The sequence below is a fragment of the Girardinichthys multiradiatus genome, chromosome 3, assembly GCF_021462225.1.
Source record: "Girardinichthys multiradiatus isolate DD_20200921_A chromosome 3, DD_fGirMul_XY1, whole genome shotgun sequence".
Taxonomy (NCBI): Eukaryota; Metazoa; Chordata; class Actinopteri; order Cyprinodontiformes; family Goodeidae; genus Girardinichthys; species Girardinichthys multiradiatus.
Window position 1 is genome coordinate 13,472,970 of NC_061796.1, and position 16,999 is coordinate 13,489,968.

The 16,999-nt window shown below is 39.3% G+C and overlaps 1 protein-coding gene across 4 annotated transcripts in view; it reads right to left on the minus strand.

Annotated features, from left to right (window-relative positions):
* Positions 1 to 16,999, minus strand: part of ulk4 (unc-51 like kinase 4) — a 138,522-nt gene that overhangs the window by 59,900 nt on the left and 61,623 nt on the right. For all 4 annotated transcript variants that reach the window (XR_007037772.1, XM_047362005.1, XM_047362006.1 and 1 more), the window contains exons 20-23: positions 13,601 to 13,762; positions 12,400 to 12,585; positions 9,531 to 9,658; positions 836 to 969 (exon numbers count right to left, since the gene is read on the minus strand). Coding sequence is in view for 3 of the 4 variants with exons in the window: in XM_047362005.1 (XP_047217961.1) it covers positions 836 to 969; positions 9,531 to 9,658; positions 12,400 to 12,585; positions 13,601 to 13,762 (610 nt within the window). In the remaining variant the exon portion in view is untranslated. The remainder of the gene's footprint in view (positions 1 to 835; positions 970 to 9,530; positions 9,659 to 12,399; positions 12,586 to 13,600; positions 13,763 to 16,999) is intronic.

Below are 16,999 nucleotides of genomic sequence, written 5' to 3' on the forward strand. Positions count from 1 at the left end.
ATATTTTCATGTGTTTTGTTCTACAATGGGTGAGTTCACTGAGTGCAGCGAAGCTATATTTGTTGCTTATTTTGGTGCATTTAATTTTTGATTGCTTGGTTTAGTAACTGATCTAATTGATCTAATGTAAACAACTGCTAATACATTCACGTGTATATATAAATATATGCGTGTATTTATTGATATAGCGAGATCTAGTGTGGCTTTAGTGAATTATTTGAAAATCTGAATGTTGTGCTCGTTCTGTTTCATGGGGGTGCGGTATAATTTATGTATATTGACTCCGGTCGCGTTCTGGCATCCGGCAAAAATAGACTGGTCGAATTAGATGGCCGTCAGCACGCCGCAACATACGTGGGAGACACCTGATGATAGATGACTTTCTTCTCCTGACTCTGCTGCATCTCTCTGTGATAGTGACTGAAACATTTCTAAAGAAACATCCGATTCTTCGCTGCTGTCTGTGTTGTCAACCATTGTAGCAGCACTCAGTTTGCAGGGGTTCCCCTCTGACGCCATAAAAGGGTGCAACAAAATTGCAAAGGAGTAGTCTGGAAATGCCTTTTTAGTGAAATTTATGACCATATCTCAACAACCGTTCATTTCAGTGGCATGAATTCACTTTTTAAAATATTATATCAATGTTTCCTTTCCATAAATGTAATTAGATTTATCATGAAAATTTGATTTCATGGGCACTTTAAAGCCCTGAGAATCACAACTTTTAAACTAAGGTCATTTCATTCGAGTGAAAAATGTTTCCTTTTTTCACAAATCTCTATTTTACTTGGTGTGTGTTCTTTGTTTGCTTGTGTGAGAGGTCATATAAGCCTACCCATTATCACTGGCGCAGTGCGAGTCAGATGCAGAAGCAGTAAATCCAGACACTGAAAGAGGTATCCTGATTGGCTGGGGTTGTCTCTGACAGGAGTGGCTTTTCGCAGGTCTCTCTCCAGGTACATCACGAGTCTGTGCAGACCAACACTCAGGGATTGTACTGTTCTAGTCAGACGTTTACATACACTCATTATGGACACGAATGTCATTTTAATTTTGGGAATTTTATGTCACATTTGAACCTTTTCCAGGGTGACTTTCCAAAACAAAAACCGGGAGTGCAGCTTTGAATTTATTTATGATTTTCTCTAATCCACATAGTATCAAGATAATACGTAAAACCCGGTGAAACCTTGCTTTTTACCGGGTTGGACCCCCTTTTGCCTTCAGAACCACAGTAGTTCTTGGTAGCATGGAATCAATAGAGTGTGTAAAACATTCCTCAGAGATTTTGTTCCATATTAAGTTTATAGCATTACGCAGTTGCTGGAGATTTGTTGGCTTCATGATGCGGCTCTCCCACTCTACGACATCCCAAAGGCAGTCGACTAAAATACAATCTAGTGACTATGGAGGCCACTGCAGTCCAGTCAACTCATTGTCATGTTCAAGAAACTAGCTTGAGATGATCTGAGCTTTGTGATATAATGCATAATCCTGCTGGATGTTGAAGATTGGTACACTGGGGTCATAAAGGGATGGAAATATTCAGCAAAAGAACTCAGGTAGGCTGTGTTTAAAGTAGGGCTGCACAACATCAGAAAAATACTTAATTGAGATGAATTGCTGACAATTGGGATAGTGACATAAATTATGAGTAGCCCACATTTTCCCGATGCTTTTCTTTCTTTACAATCATACAATCCCCTTTATAATAATATCCTAGCAAATACTGCATCCAAGCAGTTTTTGAGTTTGCAATGTTGGAAACACCGATATTGAAATTAAGATTCTTTGCACCAGGCAAGGTTTTTCAAGTATGGTATTGTTCAATTTGGGTGAGCCTGCGTCACCCTGAAGTCAGGGTTCTGCCTTACAAAAACACAGTTTTGCTATGTGTTTGGGGTGACGTTGTTTGAACAAGTTTCACCCATCTAACAAAATATATAACAATCAGATTAAAGAACATTAAATATGATGTTCAGGACCAGCCCCAAAAATAGACTAAAAGATGTTGGAACACTAGTGCCAGAGTCAACAAGGACTGATGGTAAAGAGGTGCAAATGGCACAAAGTGGATAGAATAGTAAAGAAGGGGGACTGATGAAGATTGATAAATGCCTTCATTCTTTAGCTTCATCTTAAATAATCAGCCTCAAACTGGTGTCAGACTGGATAAAGCAGGGTACTATAAACCTTCTGAAATAGTCCATATCTCAACCCTACTGAAAATGTATGGACCATGGATAAAAGCAGGGTCGGTGGCAGTAAAACCAACAGATTTAGATGAACTGCCAAAACTGAGGAGGAGCCTGGTCAAATATCCATTTCATTTGGACTCTACATAGATTAGAGATAACCCCTAATAAATCCAAGCCTGTGCACCAATACCTTGTTTTTGTATTACAGTTTTATGTTGTATTAGTCTATACTAACTTCAAATAAACCATTAAAAGCTCAACAATAACAGCATACATACTGATGGGGAGTCCATGTAAACATTTGACCAGAACTGTGATTTGATAGAAAAACTGTTTAGAGAGACATATCAGAAAACAGTACAATTTGACAGAAGACATGAAAATAAAGTTAACAAAACTTTTATCATTACTGAAACATAACCAGACCTCCATTTATATCAGCACAAACACAAGGACGGCGACATAAATGCAGATATTTCCAAAAATCATATTAGGTTTCATTAGCTAACAAAACACTGATTCCATGCCTTACGTTTGCAGTGTTCCCGTGATGAAAAAAAACAAGTGCAATTTGTGTCCCTAAAGTCCCTTCATAAAAAATAGCGGCACTACATTTTAAAATTAGAAAAAGGAAGTAATATACCCAATGATAATATAAGATTCAGAGTACTTGAAAGAAACTCTATTAAAATTCACATTTTTGTGACAACTGCTGTGTATAAGCACAGTGTGCACACAGATCCAGCATTGTGCATGCAAAGTCTTCTATCTATAGCGAATGCTAACTGTTTGTCTCATCTCAGAATTACTGTCTTGACCTTTTGACACCATCTCATTTTTGTGGAACATATTAGTATATTTGTAATATTTGAAGTTTCAAGTCTATATTTGTTGTACTTTTAAATAATTATGGATTACAGAAAATGAAGATACAAAATTCAGCAGTACAGTAAATTAGGACATCATAAAAAAGTTAAATATTGGAAACTCATGGCATCACATCCAAATAGCTAATTAAATCAAAACACCTATAAATGTATCCTAAGCCTCTAACTAGTCTCAGTCTGGGTCAGTAGGCTACAAATCATGGGGAAGACTGCTGACTTGACAGATGTTCAGAAGAAAGTCAATGAGACCCTCGAGGGGGGAAGCCATGAAAGGTCATTGCTAAAGAAGCTGGTTGTTCACAAAGTGCTGTTTCCGAGCATATTCATAGAAAGTTGAGTGGAAGGAAAAGTATGATAGGAAAAGGTCACCAGCAACAGGGATAACCACTGCATTGTGAATACTGTGAAGTAAAATCCATTAAAGAATGTGGGAAGCTTCAGGAAGAGTGGACTGAGGCAGGAGTCCATGCATCAAGCCACTACGCACAGATGAAACCTACACTTGGGCTAAAAATGTTGCATTTCTCGTGTCCAGCCACTCCTGAACCAGAGACAATTCTTAGCTGGCCTAAGGAGAAAAAGAACTTGACTGTTGCTCTGTGGTCCAAAGTTGTTGTTTTAGATAAAAGTAAAGTTTGCATTTCATTTGGAGATCAAGGTCCCAGAGTCTAGAGGAAGAACAACGCAAGAAGGGCGTTGCTTAAAGTCCAGTGTAAAGCTTCCACAGTCAGTGATGATTTGAGGTGCCATGTCATCTGCTGTGTTGGTCCACTGGGTTTTCTGAAGTCCGCAGTCAATGCAGCCATCTACCAGAAAATTCTAGAGCACTTCATGCTTCCTTTGAGTAATTCTTGCAAAACGAGGCCCAACCAAATAATGAGTGCATAGAAATTTACATACTTTTCAGAGGTTTTCTGTTTAAAATATACGTTGGAAGTGATTTTATGTAATATTTTCAGAGACAATAAATTTCTGAGTTATCTGTAAGCCATAATCATCAAAATTACAAAAAAGGCATCAAATCTTTTACTAAAATGTGTAATTAATCTATATAATATACTAGTTTCACTTTCTGAAATGAGTGACAAAAAATCTTGAGCTTTTTCTCAATATTTTAATGTTTTGAGATGTACCTGTATATTTGTATTAGCCAAAAGCTAACCTACCTTTAAATATCATTGTTATTACCTGCCGTATAGATTAATTTCTAGAGTGACCTAACCTTTAAATGCAATAGTGTTGAGGCAATACAATAACAGATTTTACTAATTATTAAAAACACTGAAATAGTAAAACTCTGCATAGAGATGTTTGCAGTATCAACACCATTGGTCAACAATATAGAAAAAAAAACTATGATTTATGCCCAGGAATACAGTCCAATCATATTTTCATCACACTTTGATGTTAATATTTGAGGACTGCTCTTTTACAAGATGTCCTCAAAAGGGGTGAAAAATACCAGCCAATCGTGCCATCACCCCAGGCTGCTGAAGAAAAAGACACACCAACTTACCACCATTTTGTCACTGACTGCAGAAGACTCAGAGCTACTCACATGAACTGACCGACAAGTTGCCCACTGTGTGGCTGAGTGGGTGTGACTGAATATGCTGAAAGCCATCACATTCCACCCTTACTGCCAATCTTGACACCTCTTGGTGAGATTTGAGCAAGTTTATCTCACAGAGACAGGCACACATATTTTCATGTTAGCGAGGTGCTAATTAAACACAACGCAAGCCTGTGAGAAAGTGAGACTAATGCAAATATGTGTCTCTGTGTGGTTGAGTCATGCAGTGTTCTCAGTGGGAGAGAGACAGGCAAACCAAATCTAAATTCTCTAACTCAGCTTACAGAAAGAGAGCAAGTGAGGCGTATGAAGAAACAGTCAGAGAAAACAAAACAGCCAGAGGAAATGAAAAACAAAAACAATGAATTTCTATAATCCTGCTCTAATGTAATAAAGGAGGATATGTTTACATGTGTTTTAGTAAGGCAATCGACATACGATGTTTCGGAGATGGCAGAGAAAGGTGGGATCAAAAAGATCACAAAATGATTGTGTTGCATTTCCATTTTCTTTCACAGTTTATTTCTGTAACCCAAATTTGTGTGAAATCCTTTTATTTATGTAAGATATATTCAGTATGACAGTGTGTAGGTGACAAGTAGAACAGATCACAATGCCCTGTAAAATCTTTCCTAAAAAATATGACAAGTGACAAGTTAGACAACTGGAAGTGTGCAAAGCTGCTGCCCATTTAAAGTTAAAAACTTGTTTCCTAATAATATTTGAAATCCCAAATGAATGAATGAAGAATTTCTTCTCCACCTGAGATGAAAATGTTTGGTGAGTCGAAGTCAATAATATTGCGTTATGATACAAATTTGTGTCGTTTATGAGTAATGCTTATATTACTCTTTTAGAAAGGCTTTGAGAAATCAGCTGGTGACCATTTTGACTGATTTTTAGCCTGATCACTCGTGGCAGTTTACCAGCCAGCTGGAAACTCAAAATACAGGCATTTTTCTACACACTTGACACATCTTACCTACAGTGCCTTGTGAAAGTATTCGGCCCCCTTGAACTTTTCAACCTTTTGCCATAGTTCAGGCTTCAAACATAAAGATATAAAATTCTAATTTTTTGTGAAGAATCAACAACAAGTGGGACACAATCGTGAAGTGGAATGAAATTTATTGGATGTGTCAAACTTTTTTAACAAATAAAAAACTGAAAAGTGGGGCGTGCAATATTATTCGGACCCCTTGTGTTAATACTTTGTAGCGCCACCCTTTGCTACAATTACAGCTGCAAGTCTCTTGGGGTTTGTCTCTATCAGTTTCTAACATCGAGAGACTGAAATTCTTGCCCATTCTTCCTTGCAAAACAGCTCGAGCTCAGTGAGGTTGGATGGAGAGCGTTCGTGAACAGCAGTCTTCAGTTCTTTCCACAGATTCTCGATTGGATTCAGGTCTGGACTTTGACTTGGCCATTCCAACACCTGGATACGTTTATTTGTGAACCATTCCATTGTAGATTTGGCTTTATGTTTTGGATCATTGTCTTGTTGGAAGATAAATCTCCGTCCCAGTCTCAGGTCTCTTGCAGACTCCAACAGGTTTTCTTCCAGAATGGTCCTGTATTTGACCCCATCCATCTTCCCATCAATTTTGACCATCTTCCCTGTCCCTGCTGACGAAAAGATTTGGTTTCATCTGTAGACATTTTGGTTTCATCTGACCAGAGCACCTTCTTCCACATGTTTGGTGTGTCTCCCAGGTGGCTTGTGGCAAACTTTAAACGAGACTTTTTATGGATATCTTTGAGAAATGGCTTTCTTCTTGCCACTCTTCCATAAAGGCCAGATTTGTGCAGCGTATGACTGATTGTTGTCCTATGGACAGACTCTCCCACCTCAGCTGTAGATCTCTGCAGTTCATCCAGAGTGATCATGGACCTCTTGCCTGAATCTCTGATCAGTCTTCTCCTTGTTCGAGATGAAAGTTTAGAGGGACGGCCGGGTCTTGGTAGATTTGCAGTGGTCTGATACTCCTTCCATTTCAATATGATTGCTTGCACAGTGCTCCTTCGGATGTTTAAAGCTTGGGAAATCTTTTTGTATCCAAATCCGGCTTTAAACTTCTCCACAACAGTATCTCGGACCTGTCTGGTGTGTTCCTTGGTCTTCATGATGCTCTCTGCGCTTTGAACAGAACCCTGAGACTATCACAGAGCAGGTGCATTTCTACGGAGACTTGATTACACACAGGTGGATTCTATTTATCATCATCAGTCATTTGGGACAACATTGGATCATTCAGAGATCCTCACTGAACGTCTGGAGTGAGTTTGCTGCACTGAAAGTAAAGGGGCCGAATAATATTGCACGCCCCACTTTTCAGTTTTTTATTTGTTAAAAACGTTTGACACATCCAATAAATTTCATTCCACTTCACGATTGTGTCCCACTTGTTGTTGATTCTTCACAAGAAATTAGAATTTTATATCTTTATGTTTGAAGCCTGAAATGTGGCAAGAGGTCAACCAGTTCAAGGGGGCCGAATACTTTCACAAGGCACTGTAAGTGCTACCAGGCTGCATAGACATCAACCCCATTTTGTGTGGATGCCCTTACTGAGTGAGAAGGACTCAGGTAGTGATTTGGTGCATCAGTGAGGTGTTTAAAAATACGGTGAGAGGCACCACATACATTAAAATTATATTTTTCAAAACATGTTAAAACATGTCTGCAGTTCATTCGAGCTGAAGGAGAGTGCAAGAATTTCAGCAGATAACAGTAAGGCTGAAAGGACTATCGCACAGATGCTCTGTTTCATCATTTTGAGCTTTAAACCAGCAAAATTTAGCCATGTTACCAGACTTTTGAAAATTGCTAATTCAAGGTAATAAATTACAATTGCTAGAATACACAGAAAAGCGAAGCTCTCGATTTACCGGTCGGTCTACGTTCCTACCCTCACCTATGGCCATGAACTTTGGGTCATGACCGAAAGAACGAGATCCCGGATACAAGCAGCTGAAATGAGCTTCCTCCGTAGGGTGGCCGGGCACTCCCTTAGAGATAGGGTGAGAAGCTCGGCCATCCAGAGGGGCTCGGAGTAGAGCTGCTGCTCCTCCACATCGAGAGGAGCCAGTTCAGGTGGCTCGGGCATCTATACCGGATGCCTCCTGGACCCAGGGGATGGCCCAGGACACACTGGAGGGACTATGCCTCTCAGCCGGCCTGGGAACGCCTTGGACTCCTCCCGGAGGAGCTGGAGGAGGTGTCTGGGGAGAGGGACGTCTGGGCGTCTCTGCTGAGTCTGCTGCCCCCGCGACCCGGTCCCAGATAAAGTGGAAGACGACGAGTACGAGTACGAGAATACACAGATAGACAGCTGTATAGAAATCCACATTAATCACCAATTTAAGATGCTAAAGACAACTTAAAATGTGAATTTGTATTATGTTTTTCTTTAAGTAATACCTGTCTTATAAACTGACTTATTTTGTACACACAATGTGATCTTGCAATTGCTTAAAAATATGATTGACAGCTTACAGCAGGAAGGCTAGAAACAAATAATCTGAAGCTAAAATTGGTTCCGGCAGGTCATAGCTTTATAAAAAACCAAAGATAGGAAATAAATTTGGCTGATGTATCTCTTGTGCATCTCTACCCCATGCTTACAAAATATTTCTCCAAGTTTGCATCTTAACACTTTTCAAAAGAGGGTCAGTTCAATAAAAAGATGAGCAAACATTGTGAGAGAACCAGGTGGATGGAACAGGTGAGACCAATAAAAGAGAGGTACAAGCATTCACTTGTACATAATCTGAACATATTGTTAAAGTGAAAAGTGGTTACAAATTGCCCTGGGAAGTGGTTGTATGGATGCATGGGTGCAAGAATGATGCATATACATCTGATCATATGTGCCTGGCACATTCACAACAGCAGTACGTTGGGGTGAACCAAAGGACGGGGTGTTAATGCATTAACTGAAGTTTAAAACAGCACAACATAAAGTACCAAAATTAAATGCCCAGGGATTATTTATTTATATTAGAACTCCCACAACTACTGTACTAGTTTGACACAAAGGTTAAACCAAGTAGAACTGCGTTGCCAATATCTGCAGGCAGCATTCAATGAAAGAAGCCTCCCCTGTAAACACTTTGACAGATTTGGGTGCTTTACAGCATCAGAATTTGCTGTTTTGACCTGGTTTTGGTTTTTAGTGGCCCGACTTATTAAAACATTTAGTCTGAAAATATTTCATCAGCCACAGAGAACAGATATCCATTTGTCTTACCACAGAGTACACCAAGGAGGTCATTTATAAAGTGGTGTTGGTGGATAAGAGAACATCCCACACTGAAAGCTACGGTTACATAATTAAAGGGAACTCTTAACCTAAAAGGGAATTCAAAAATGCAACGTGTTTGTCCTCTGACAGCTCAGCCTGAGTGTGAACATATATGACTACATTCCAGGGAAGCTAATTAGCCAATGCTCTGCCAGACTGACTACACAGCTAAGAGTAATTTCTTCTAGCCCAAGCCTCAGTACAGTCAGACAGCAGGAGGGTGTGCGATGAAATGTGGCGAGTTAAGAAAGGCACAGCAGGCTGGCGTCATCTTTACAGAGAGGGAATACAGTACAATTTAAAGAGCACATGTTTTTAATTAACCAGGTGGGAGTTCTCCTGCCCCTTAATACTGTTTCTGAATAGCTCAGAGGTGATACCAAATCAGTTACAAATGGCACTTCTTTTAATGTCAGTTTGTTGTCGAGTTTTTTAGATAAATCTAACCCGGGTTAAATACTCTGATTTATATAGATAAATAAGCCACTTTTTTCTGTATAATGCAGATGCATCTCCATTTGCGAGTTGCTATAACTATTTGTGTTGCATGGTAGTGTAGAGCGTTTACCTGTGCTGACAGCAGTAAAGCAGCATGTGTGTGTTGTCCTGTATCAGCAGCAGTAACAGCAGTAATACTTTGGCTCTTGTTACAGCAGATGGGCTCTCGAAGCAACGCAGCACCTTCAGAACCAGATCCTAAAAAACACAAACACTACTGAATCTTATGAATAGTCTGCCATTTGTAAAAAAATAAAAATATACATATACAGTTAACACAAAATGTATATTCATATAATTCATATAGACAAACAGTAAAACGTAGTACATTTTATTTTAAATCTTCCTGTGGTAGCATATGTTAGCATGTTTAAATATTTACCTACATGTTGGTATTTTTAGCATTTTTCCACTTTGGTAGTATATTATTCACTGTAAGATTATCGAACTTAGCTAGTCTATGTTTATATTTCTATTTTAGTTGTTTTTATATACATCTGACATTTAATCGTGGTCTTTTTGTTCTCCTGTCCAAGGACTGCAGATGTCAGAAAGCCTTTCAGCTAACTCTGGTGAATTTGCAGCAATGCTGTTAATGAACAAAGTCCCTGTCAAATTCATCTATTCTGTTCTGTTCCTGGTAAAGATGTGTAAACACCCTAAATCCAACCTTACTTCTAACATTTATTCAGTTAAACAACTGTTTCTAACAGAACCACTGGTGGCATGATTGATTCATATTTCACAAGGTTTGAGCATACAGAAAGAGGGATTTTTGACATTTTCTCTTAGCAATTTCTCTTCAGTTTGTCCAAAGTCCTGGGTCCCATCTTTTGCTCTCTTCTCTCCAGCTCACTCCACGGGTTTTCCAGAGGATTTAGAAGTTCGCTGCTAGGAAATTGTCATACATTGTTTTTACATAACTAATTGTAATCCTGACCGAAGCTCAGCTTTTTATTTTCTCCTGCAATCTGGAGTCAGGATTGGCACCGTTAATTTATTATACACGGTTTGGAGTGGTAGTCTGGACTTTAAAGCTGTCAAGGTGGGTGGAGATCTGTGTCCCCAGATTGCAGCAGGACCCCTGTAGGACCACAATCCGCTCGGTGTCAGGGGACATAATCTAACTATAGTAAATGGCCATGTTTTCAGAACCCAGTTGAAAGGCATAGAAAAATCAGTCTAGGTGAATTAAAAGGTTCCAGGAAGTTAAGTTCCTGAGAAAAAACCTTGAGGAACCCATAGTGAAAACACTCCTTATGTTCTCCAAAATCTTGCTCTGACCAAAACACACAGTTCCAGTTAAAGTCTGAGTAAAATTTAACAACCTCCACATATTTATGTTTGTGATGGTAGGACATAAAAGGCTTTTTTCTGGCATCACTCCCAAACAACTACTTTGGATGTAGATGACGTCAAAATGTTTATTTTAGAGACTCGGTGACCCCAAGATGCCGTTCTTTGCTGCAGTTCTCGAGCCATGAGCTTTGGAGATTATTTGACTGCCTTTACAGTCCTGCTCACTGTGCATGGTGGCAAGAAAATTGTGAGTTCTTATTCAGCTTTATGGATAGTGACTTAAAGAAATGGACCTCTGTGTGATATATTTATCACGCAGGGAAACAGAAAGTCATGGATTACTAATTAAAAGTTCCTAGAAAATCCAACTTAAAAAAGTAAAGTATAAATTAAAGAAATGCTTTGTTTAAAAGCATTTAAAATTTTAGAAGTGTACCAACAATTATTGTGTCACCAGTGATATCAGGAAACCAAAGAAACAAAATTAGGACCTGTGTTTAAAACTGAAAATGATTTTAAAATGTAAAACACATTTAATCCTTTAATGCTTCACTTTATGACATACAAACGTTTCGACAGCCATTCCTTTAGCAGTAGCACTAACTCCTCGGAAAAATCTGACTGACCAACATTCATTAATAGCACCATTATCATCAACACCATACAAAATCAAGTATGTGTGTGTGCTTGAGAGCAAATGTGAAAGCATGTTCTTGTCCGTGTGGTGGAACACACCAAGTTAATTAATTCCAAAGCCCAGCCGTGTGCTCTTAGCTGATAAGTCCCTCCCCACTACCCATAATGCTTTGCTGAAGTAGAAGACTGCAGCGTATTCATTCAGCCAATTAGCCCAGATACTGACACACTCAACAATTTAGTGTTTGTGCTTCTGAGCTCACACACACACACACACACACACACACACACACACACACAGAGTTCTGGGTAAACAAACTCTTGGACTGACTGTCTTTGTGCCAGGGGAGAGAAAGGCGGGTGGGGGGAGAGATCTGGGGTGGGGCAGAATGCATATTAGTTTATAATTAGAGCAGAGTTGAAGTACTAAGTTTGTATTTTGGTGTTAAATTGGAAGTGTTCAATGCAAATAAATTCAGTTCAGAGTCAATTACCAATTCTAGACTTCAAGTTAAAAACCTTCAAATCAATTTCAGCCCCTCTGCCTTACCAACATTAGCACATCACATGTGGACTAGATGGGTTTTCTCATGAAAAATTAAATAAGTAACTCCTGACAAATTAGTTCATTCACAGTTCACTGTTAGTTCATGAACTGCTTGAAAAAAAAAGCAAACCAGCAGAGAAAGAGAGAGGATGAAAAAACGTACAGGTTTTTAGAACTGCCTTGTTTTTCATGTTGTGCATTTAGTGATGGCTGTTTCCATCATGGCCACAGTATAGCCGCTGTATAAACATCCTCATTAGGAACATTACTCACAAAATCTCTTGAAAATATCTTGCAATCAAACAGTACTTAGTGACAACAACCTGAATAACAACACTATATCCTATGCAATGTAAGACAACATTGCTTCTTGGTAATATGTAGCCTGAACAGCTTTGAAGTTGACATTTGAACTTCTTGTAATGTCTTGCACACGTGCTTCAGAGAGTGCACGTACCCGGCTCTGTGTGATACGATGTTTGTGGATGTGCGAGGCAAGGACGGCAGAGGCCACGGCAGTGAGCAGGTGCTGCTGCACCCTGGATCCTGCTCCACCTATGCCCTCCAAGACGGCTGCAGGACCACAGGTGTCAATCACTGACAAGAAGACTGCTGGGTCCAAACGGGTTAGCCTTGAAAGAGACTGGGGAAACAGACAAATAAAAATGCATGCATGTGATGTGATAATATACTGCATGTCATTCATGAATTATGAGTCTATTTTTTTGTAAATCTACAGTGTGTTGCACTTTGGGTCTCTGGTGTTAGAGGTGAAAGAAATACAAGAATGAATATCCTGTAACAACAACTAACTTGTGAATATATCCAGCCCCAGTGACATTAACAAAAACATTAACATATTTAGAGTGATAGTGGGTGATTCAAAATATGACATGTGGGATTAATCAACATACATGCCTTACACTGATCATACTCCTAGACCTTTTTCACAAGTTGTCATTTTACAACTTCAGTTTATGTGATTAGGATTTTATGGAACAGACCAAGAAAAAGCAGAACTTATATTAAGAAAATACTGCAGTTTTTCATCCAAATCTGTAAAATGTAGTATACATTTGCATTCAGTGTGTTCTACCCTGAATGAAACCCAAGGCAACTGATTGCCTTCAAAAGTCATCTAATTAATAAAAAGGATCCACCTGTTTCCAGTTTAATCTTGGAATAAATAGAGCTTCATGTGTTGAACAACTGCACACCTACTAAGACAAGGCCCTCCACCTAAACTGGTAGGCTGGACAAAGAGAGCATTAATCTGAACAGAAGGCAGGAGACCTCGGGAAACTCTGGATGAGCTGCAGAGATCCACAAATTTGGCCTCATTAACGAAGGTGCCAAGAAAGCTATAAGACATCCTATATGTAGTTTACAGAGAGCTGTTTAGGATGAAGCAGATGTGGAAAAAGGTTTTCAGTTTTTGGCCTGCCTGAAAAATGCTTTGTGGGGCAGAAAATTACTACTGCACGTCACCCTGAAGACCCCACTGGAACTGTAAAATAAAAAAAAATATGAGCAGACAAGCTTCTCATTTTTCAGCTTTACCTGGAGGTTGCAGTAGGTAAAAACAGTTTTACTCAATGAGTAGTTTCCTTCCTTTACAGGTGGTACATGACATGTCTGTGTAAGCCAAGTGAACTTACAGAGATGGCAGTGACTCTGACAGCCTCCACAGTAGAGCGGGTGAACAGGTACCACAAAGCGGAGCCCATCTCTGTGGTAGCCAGATTACGAGAGAGACCAGAAACAGTTGAATAGATGTTCTCTATGGCTTTGGCAGCCATATGATGGACTACAGCATCATTCTGTAAGAGAAATGTACAAACTCAGCTCCAATCATTACTAGAGGTGTAACGGTACCCCAAAACCACAGTTCGGTATGAATCTGAATTTAAAGTCACTTATCGGTATGATTTCAGTACCTTTCAATCAAGAGAAAGAAATAGAAATGTTAGTGCTTTTTGTTGTATGTAATGATTCATACCCAGCCCTGATTACTGCAAGACCTGGCTAGAAATTACTTCAATAGAACCTGTCAGATAAAAAATTTTGAAACATATCATGCCTCATTCTACAGACATTCAAGAACAGATGATAGTGATATTTATCAGTCAAGAAAAAGTTACAAAGCCATTTTTAAGGTTTCGGGATTCCAGTGAGCCACAAAGAGAGCCATTATGCAGTGAGAAAACACTGAACAGGAGTGGCCAGCCTACCAAAATTACTCCAAAAATGCATCCAAAACTCATCCTGCAGGTCATAAAAAATAAGAACAACTTCTAAAGCACTGCAGGCCTTACTTGCCATGTTTAAGATTCACCAATGTCGGAGGCACATCAGCAAGTTCACCTTTGAATTGCTGAAAAAAACTAAACAAAGTGGCCCTGTCAAAGTCTGGAATCCATTAGAGATGCTCTGTTGGCGCTTGAAAACCTGTTAGTGTGGTTAAATAAAAACAATTCTGTCAAGAGTGGATCAACCTGTTATAATTTTTTTACACAGGACCAAGTTTTTTCCCTTGATAGCTGAAATATCACTTAAAAAACTGCATTTTAGCTTAGGTTATCTTTGATAATAATATTTGTTTGATGATCTGAAATATTTAGTTGTGACTAAAAAAACAAAGGCAGAAGAACTCTGTAAGGAGGCAAATTCTAGTGTTTACTTATTATGGTCCATATGGTCTTTTACCAAAAGATATACTGCACTAAGTTCTGGAAAGAACATGAATCCATTAATAAAATAAGTAATGCAGTAAAAGTCAGTCAGTCAGTCATTTTCTACCACTTATTCCATAGTGGGTTGCAGGGGAGCTGGTGCCTATCTCCAGCAGTCTATGGGCGAGAGGCGGGGTACACCCTGGACAGATCGCCAGTCCATCGCAGGGCAACACACAAACAACCATGCACACACTCATTCATACACCTAAGGGGAATTTAGAGTGACCAATTAACCTAACAGGCATGTCTTTGGACTGTGGGAGGAAGCTGGAGTACCCGGTGAGAACCCACACATGCACGGGGAGAACATGCAAACTCCATGCAGAAAGACCACCGGCCGGGAATCGAACCCAGGACCTTCTTGCTGCAAGGCAACAGTGCTACCAACTGCGCAGTTGGTAATAAAATAATAATGCATAAAATAAGTAATGCAGTAAAAGTTAAAAGTAAAAATAGCATAAGGTGTTAGACAGCAATGTTGACCAAAGACCGAGAAGGGCAAACAAATAAAAGCACAAACCACAAAACAAGATAAGATTAAAAAATGTGTTTAAATCTTCACACATCCTCCAACCATTGCGAACCTTTAGACAGAAGCAGCAATTTATGAATCACTTTTAATCACAAAATGACTAATTATATTCATGCTTGTTTGCTACATGTGTACGGCATGCACTCACATATTTTTGCCTGAGCGGAGAATAGCTTCTTCTTTTCAAAGAGGAGAGGCTAAAGAAATCTCTGCGGCTCAGGAAATTAGGTTTTCCCACAAGAGTCATTGTGGAGAAAGACAGGAAGTACAAAAGATGTGATTGCCTCTGTCAGGTTTTTATTTCGTTTCACCGTGTTACATCACTTTGACGCTACTCTCTCCGAGGTATGAGATACAACAGAGCTTCTTCCAAAATAAATCTAAGTATATTTTGAGGAAAAATGCTTTACATTAACACCAGTGACATTAAGCCTACCATGGCAGATAATCATGGTCATCCAGTAACAGTAGGACCGGTGACAATGATGACACTTAACCCCTTTTTTACACTTCACCCTCTAGCATACTATTAGTTTAGAGTTGCATATAAATGGAATGAGTATAGACAAGAATCTACTCTGTCCAAAACAAATATTTTAACTTTAAATTGCTTAACTTTTTAAACTTCACAGCATTTTGAGTTTGTCCCTTTACAGTTTTAAGGCTGTCATCACCTTAAATTCATGTTAAGCACAATGCATTGAGGTGAAATTAAACAAAAAAATTGACATCACTGCTCAGGACCATCGATAGTCATAGTTAAAGTTAAAGATATTCTACTTATGAAATATTTCAAGAGATTTTTCACTTCGGAAGGTAGAATACCAGAGTAATGTAATAACGTAATAAACCCTGTGCCTGGAAGTTTGACAATGCTCATATGAATTGAACTTAGAGACGCACAGAGAAATTCACTGTTGACCATAAATAGCCCAGACAGTGACCAGAAATCTGATTTTTATCCAGTCAGTGAATCCACCATAACCAAGCACAAACAGGTCACTGTATTAGCAATACTCTTTGGTGTGATGTTGCTACTGTAGGAAGAAGAATCAAAGTTAGATATTTTCAAAACCAGTCTTGGGGTCATCCATTTTGGTCGGACAGACTAGGCTGCGCAGTTCAACATGCGCAGCTTAACAGACATTGCAGCTCTGACATCAACCGGGATTATAAACCCACGGAAAATAAACTTTCGTCGCCATTTCCAGCGTGTCGCACGGGACGACGCATCAGAGGCACATATCTGGAGAGAGAAAGGCTTGCAGATGAACCTTTTCCTCCACACGGCCGTTCCCGGAAGAGCTTAAAAGCTGGAATCGGTCTGATACAAGAAGGTCAGAAGATTCATACACAGATTGAAGATCCTGCCGACACTCCGGCGCAGGTGAAAAACCCACAGAGGTTTTATTTCCAAGGAGATGAGTTTTCTCCTTGTTGATTCAGTCGACTAAACGGTTCTTCATATTTTCCCCTCTTGGACAGATGAGAAGTTTAGTTTTTTTTTTCAGTTGATCACGGAAGCCTGATCCCCCCCCACCCATGTTTTTCTTCAGACTTGACCCATCCTCAACCGGTGGAGAGAAGAAATCAACGTCAAAGTAATTTCTTTCTCTTTTACATTAAATCAGATAGGTGCATTTAGAGGTCTGGGCAGGGTGAGGAATTTGTGTTTATTTCGTGCAAGAGTGATTTATCTGTCAAAATAAGGTCGAAGTTCCCCCACCTTCGGTGAAGCAGTTGAATAAACAGTGACATGGTTTTTGGTTAATAATTATCAATTATGAATG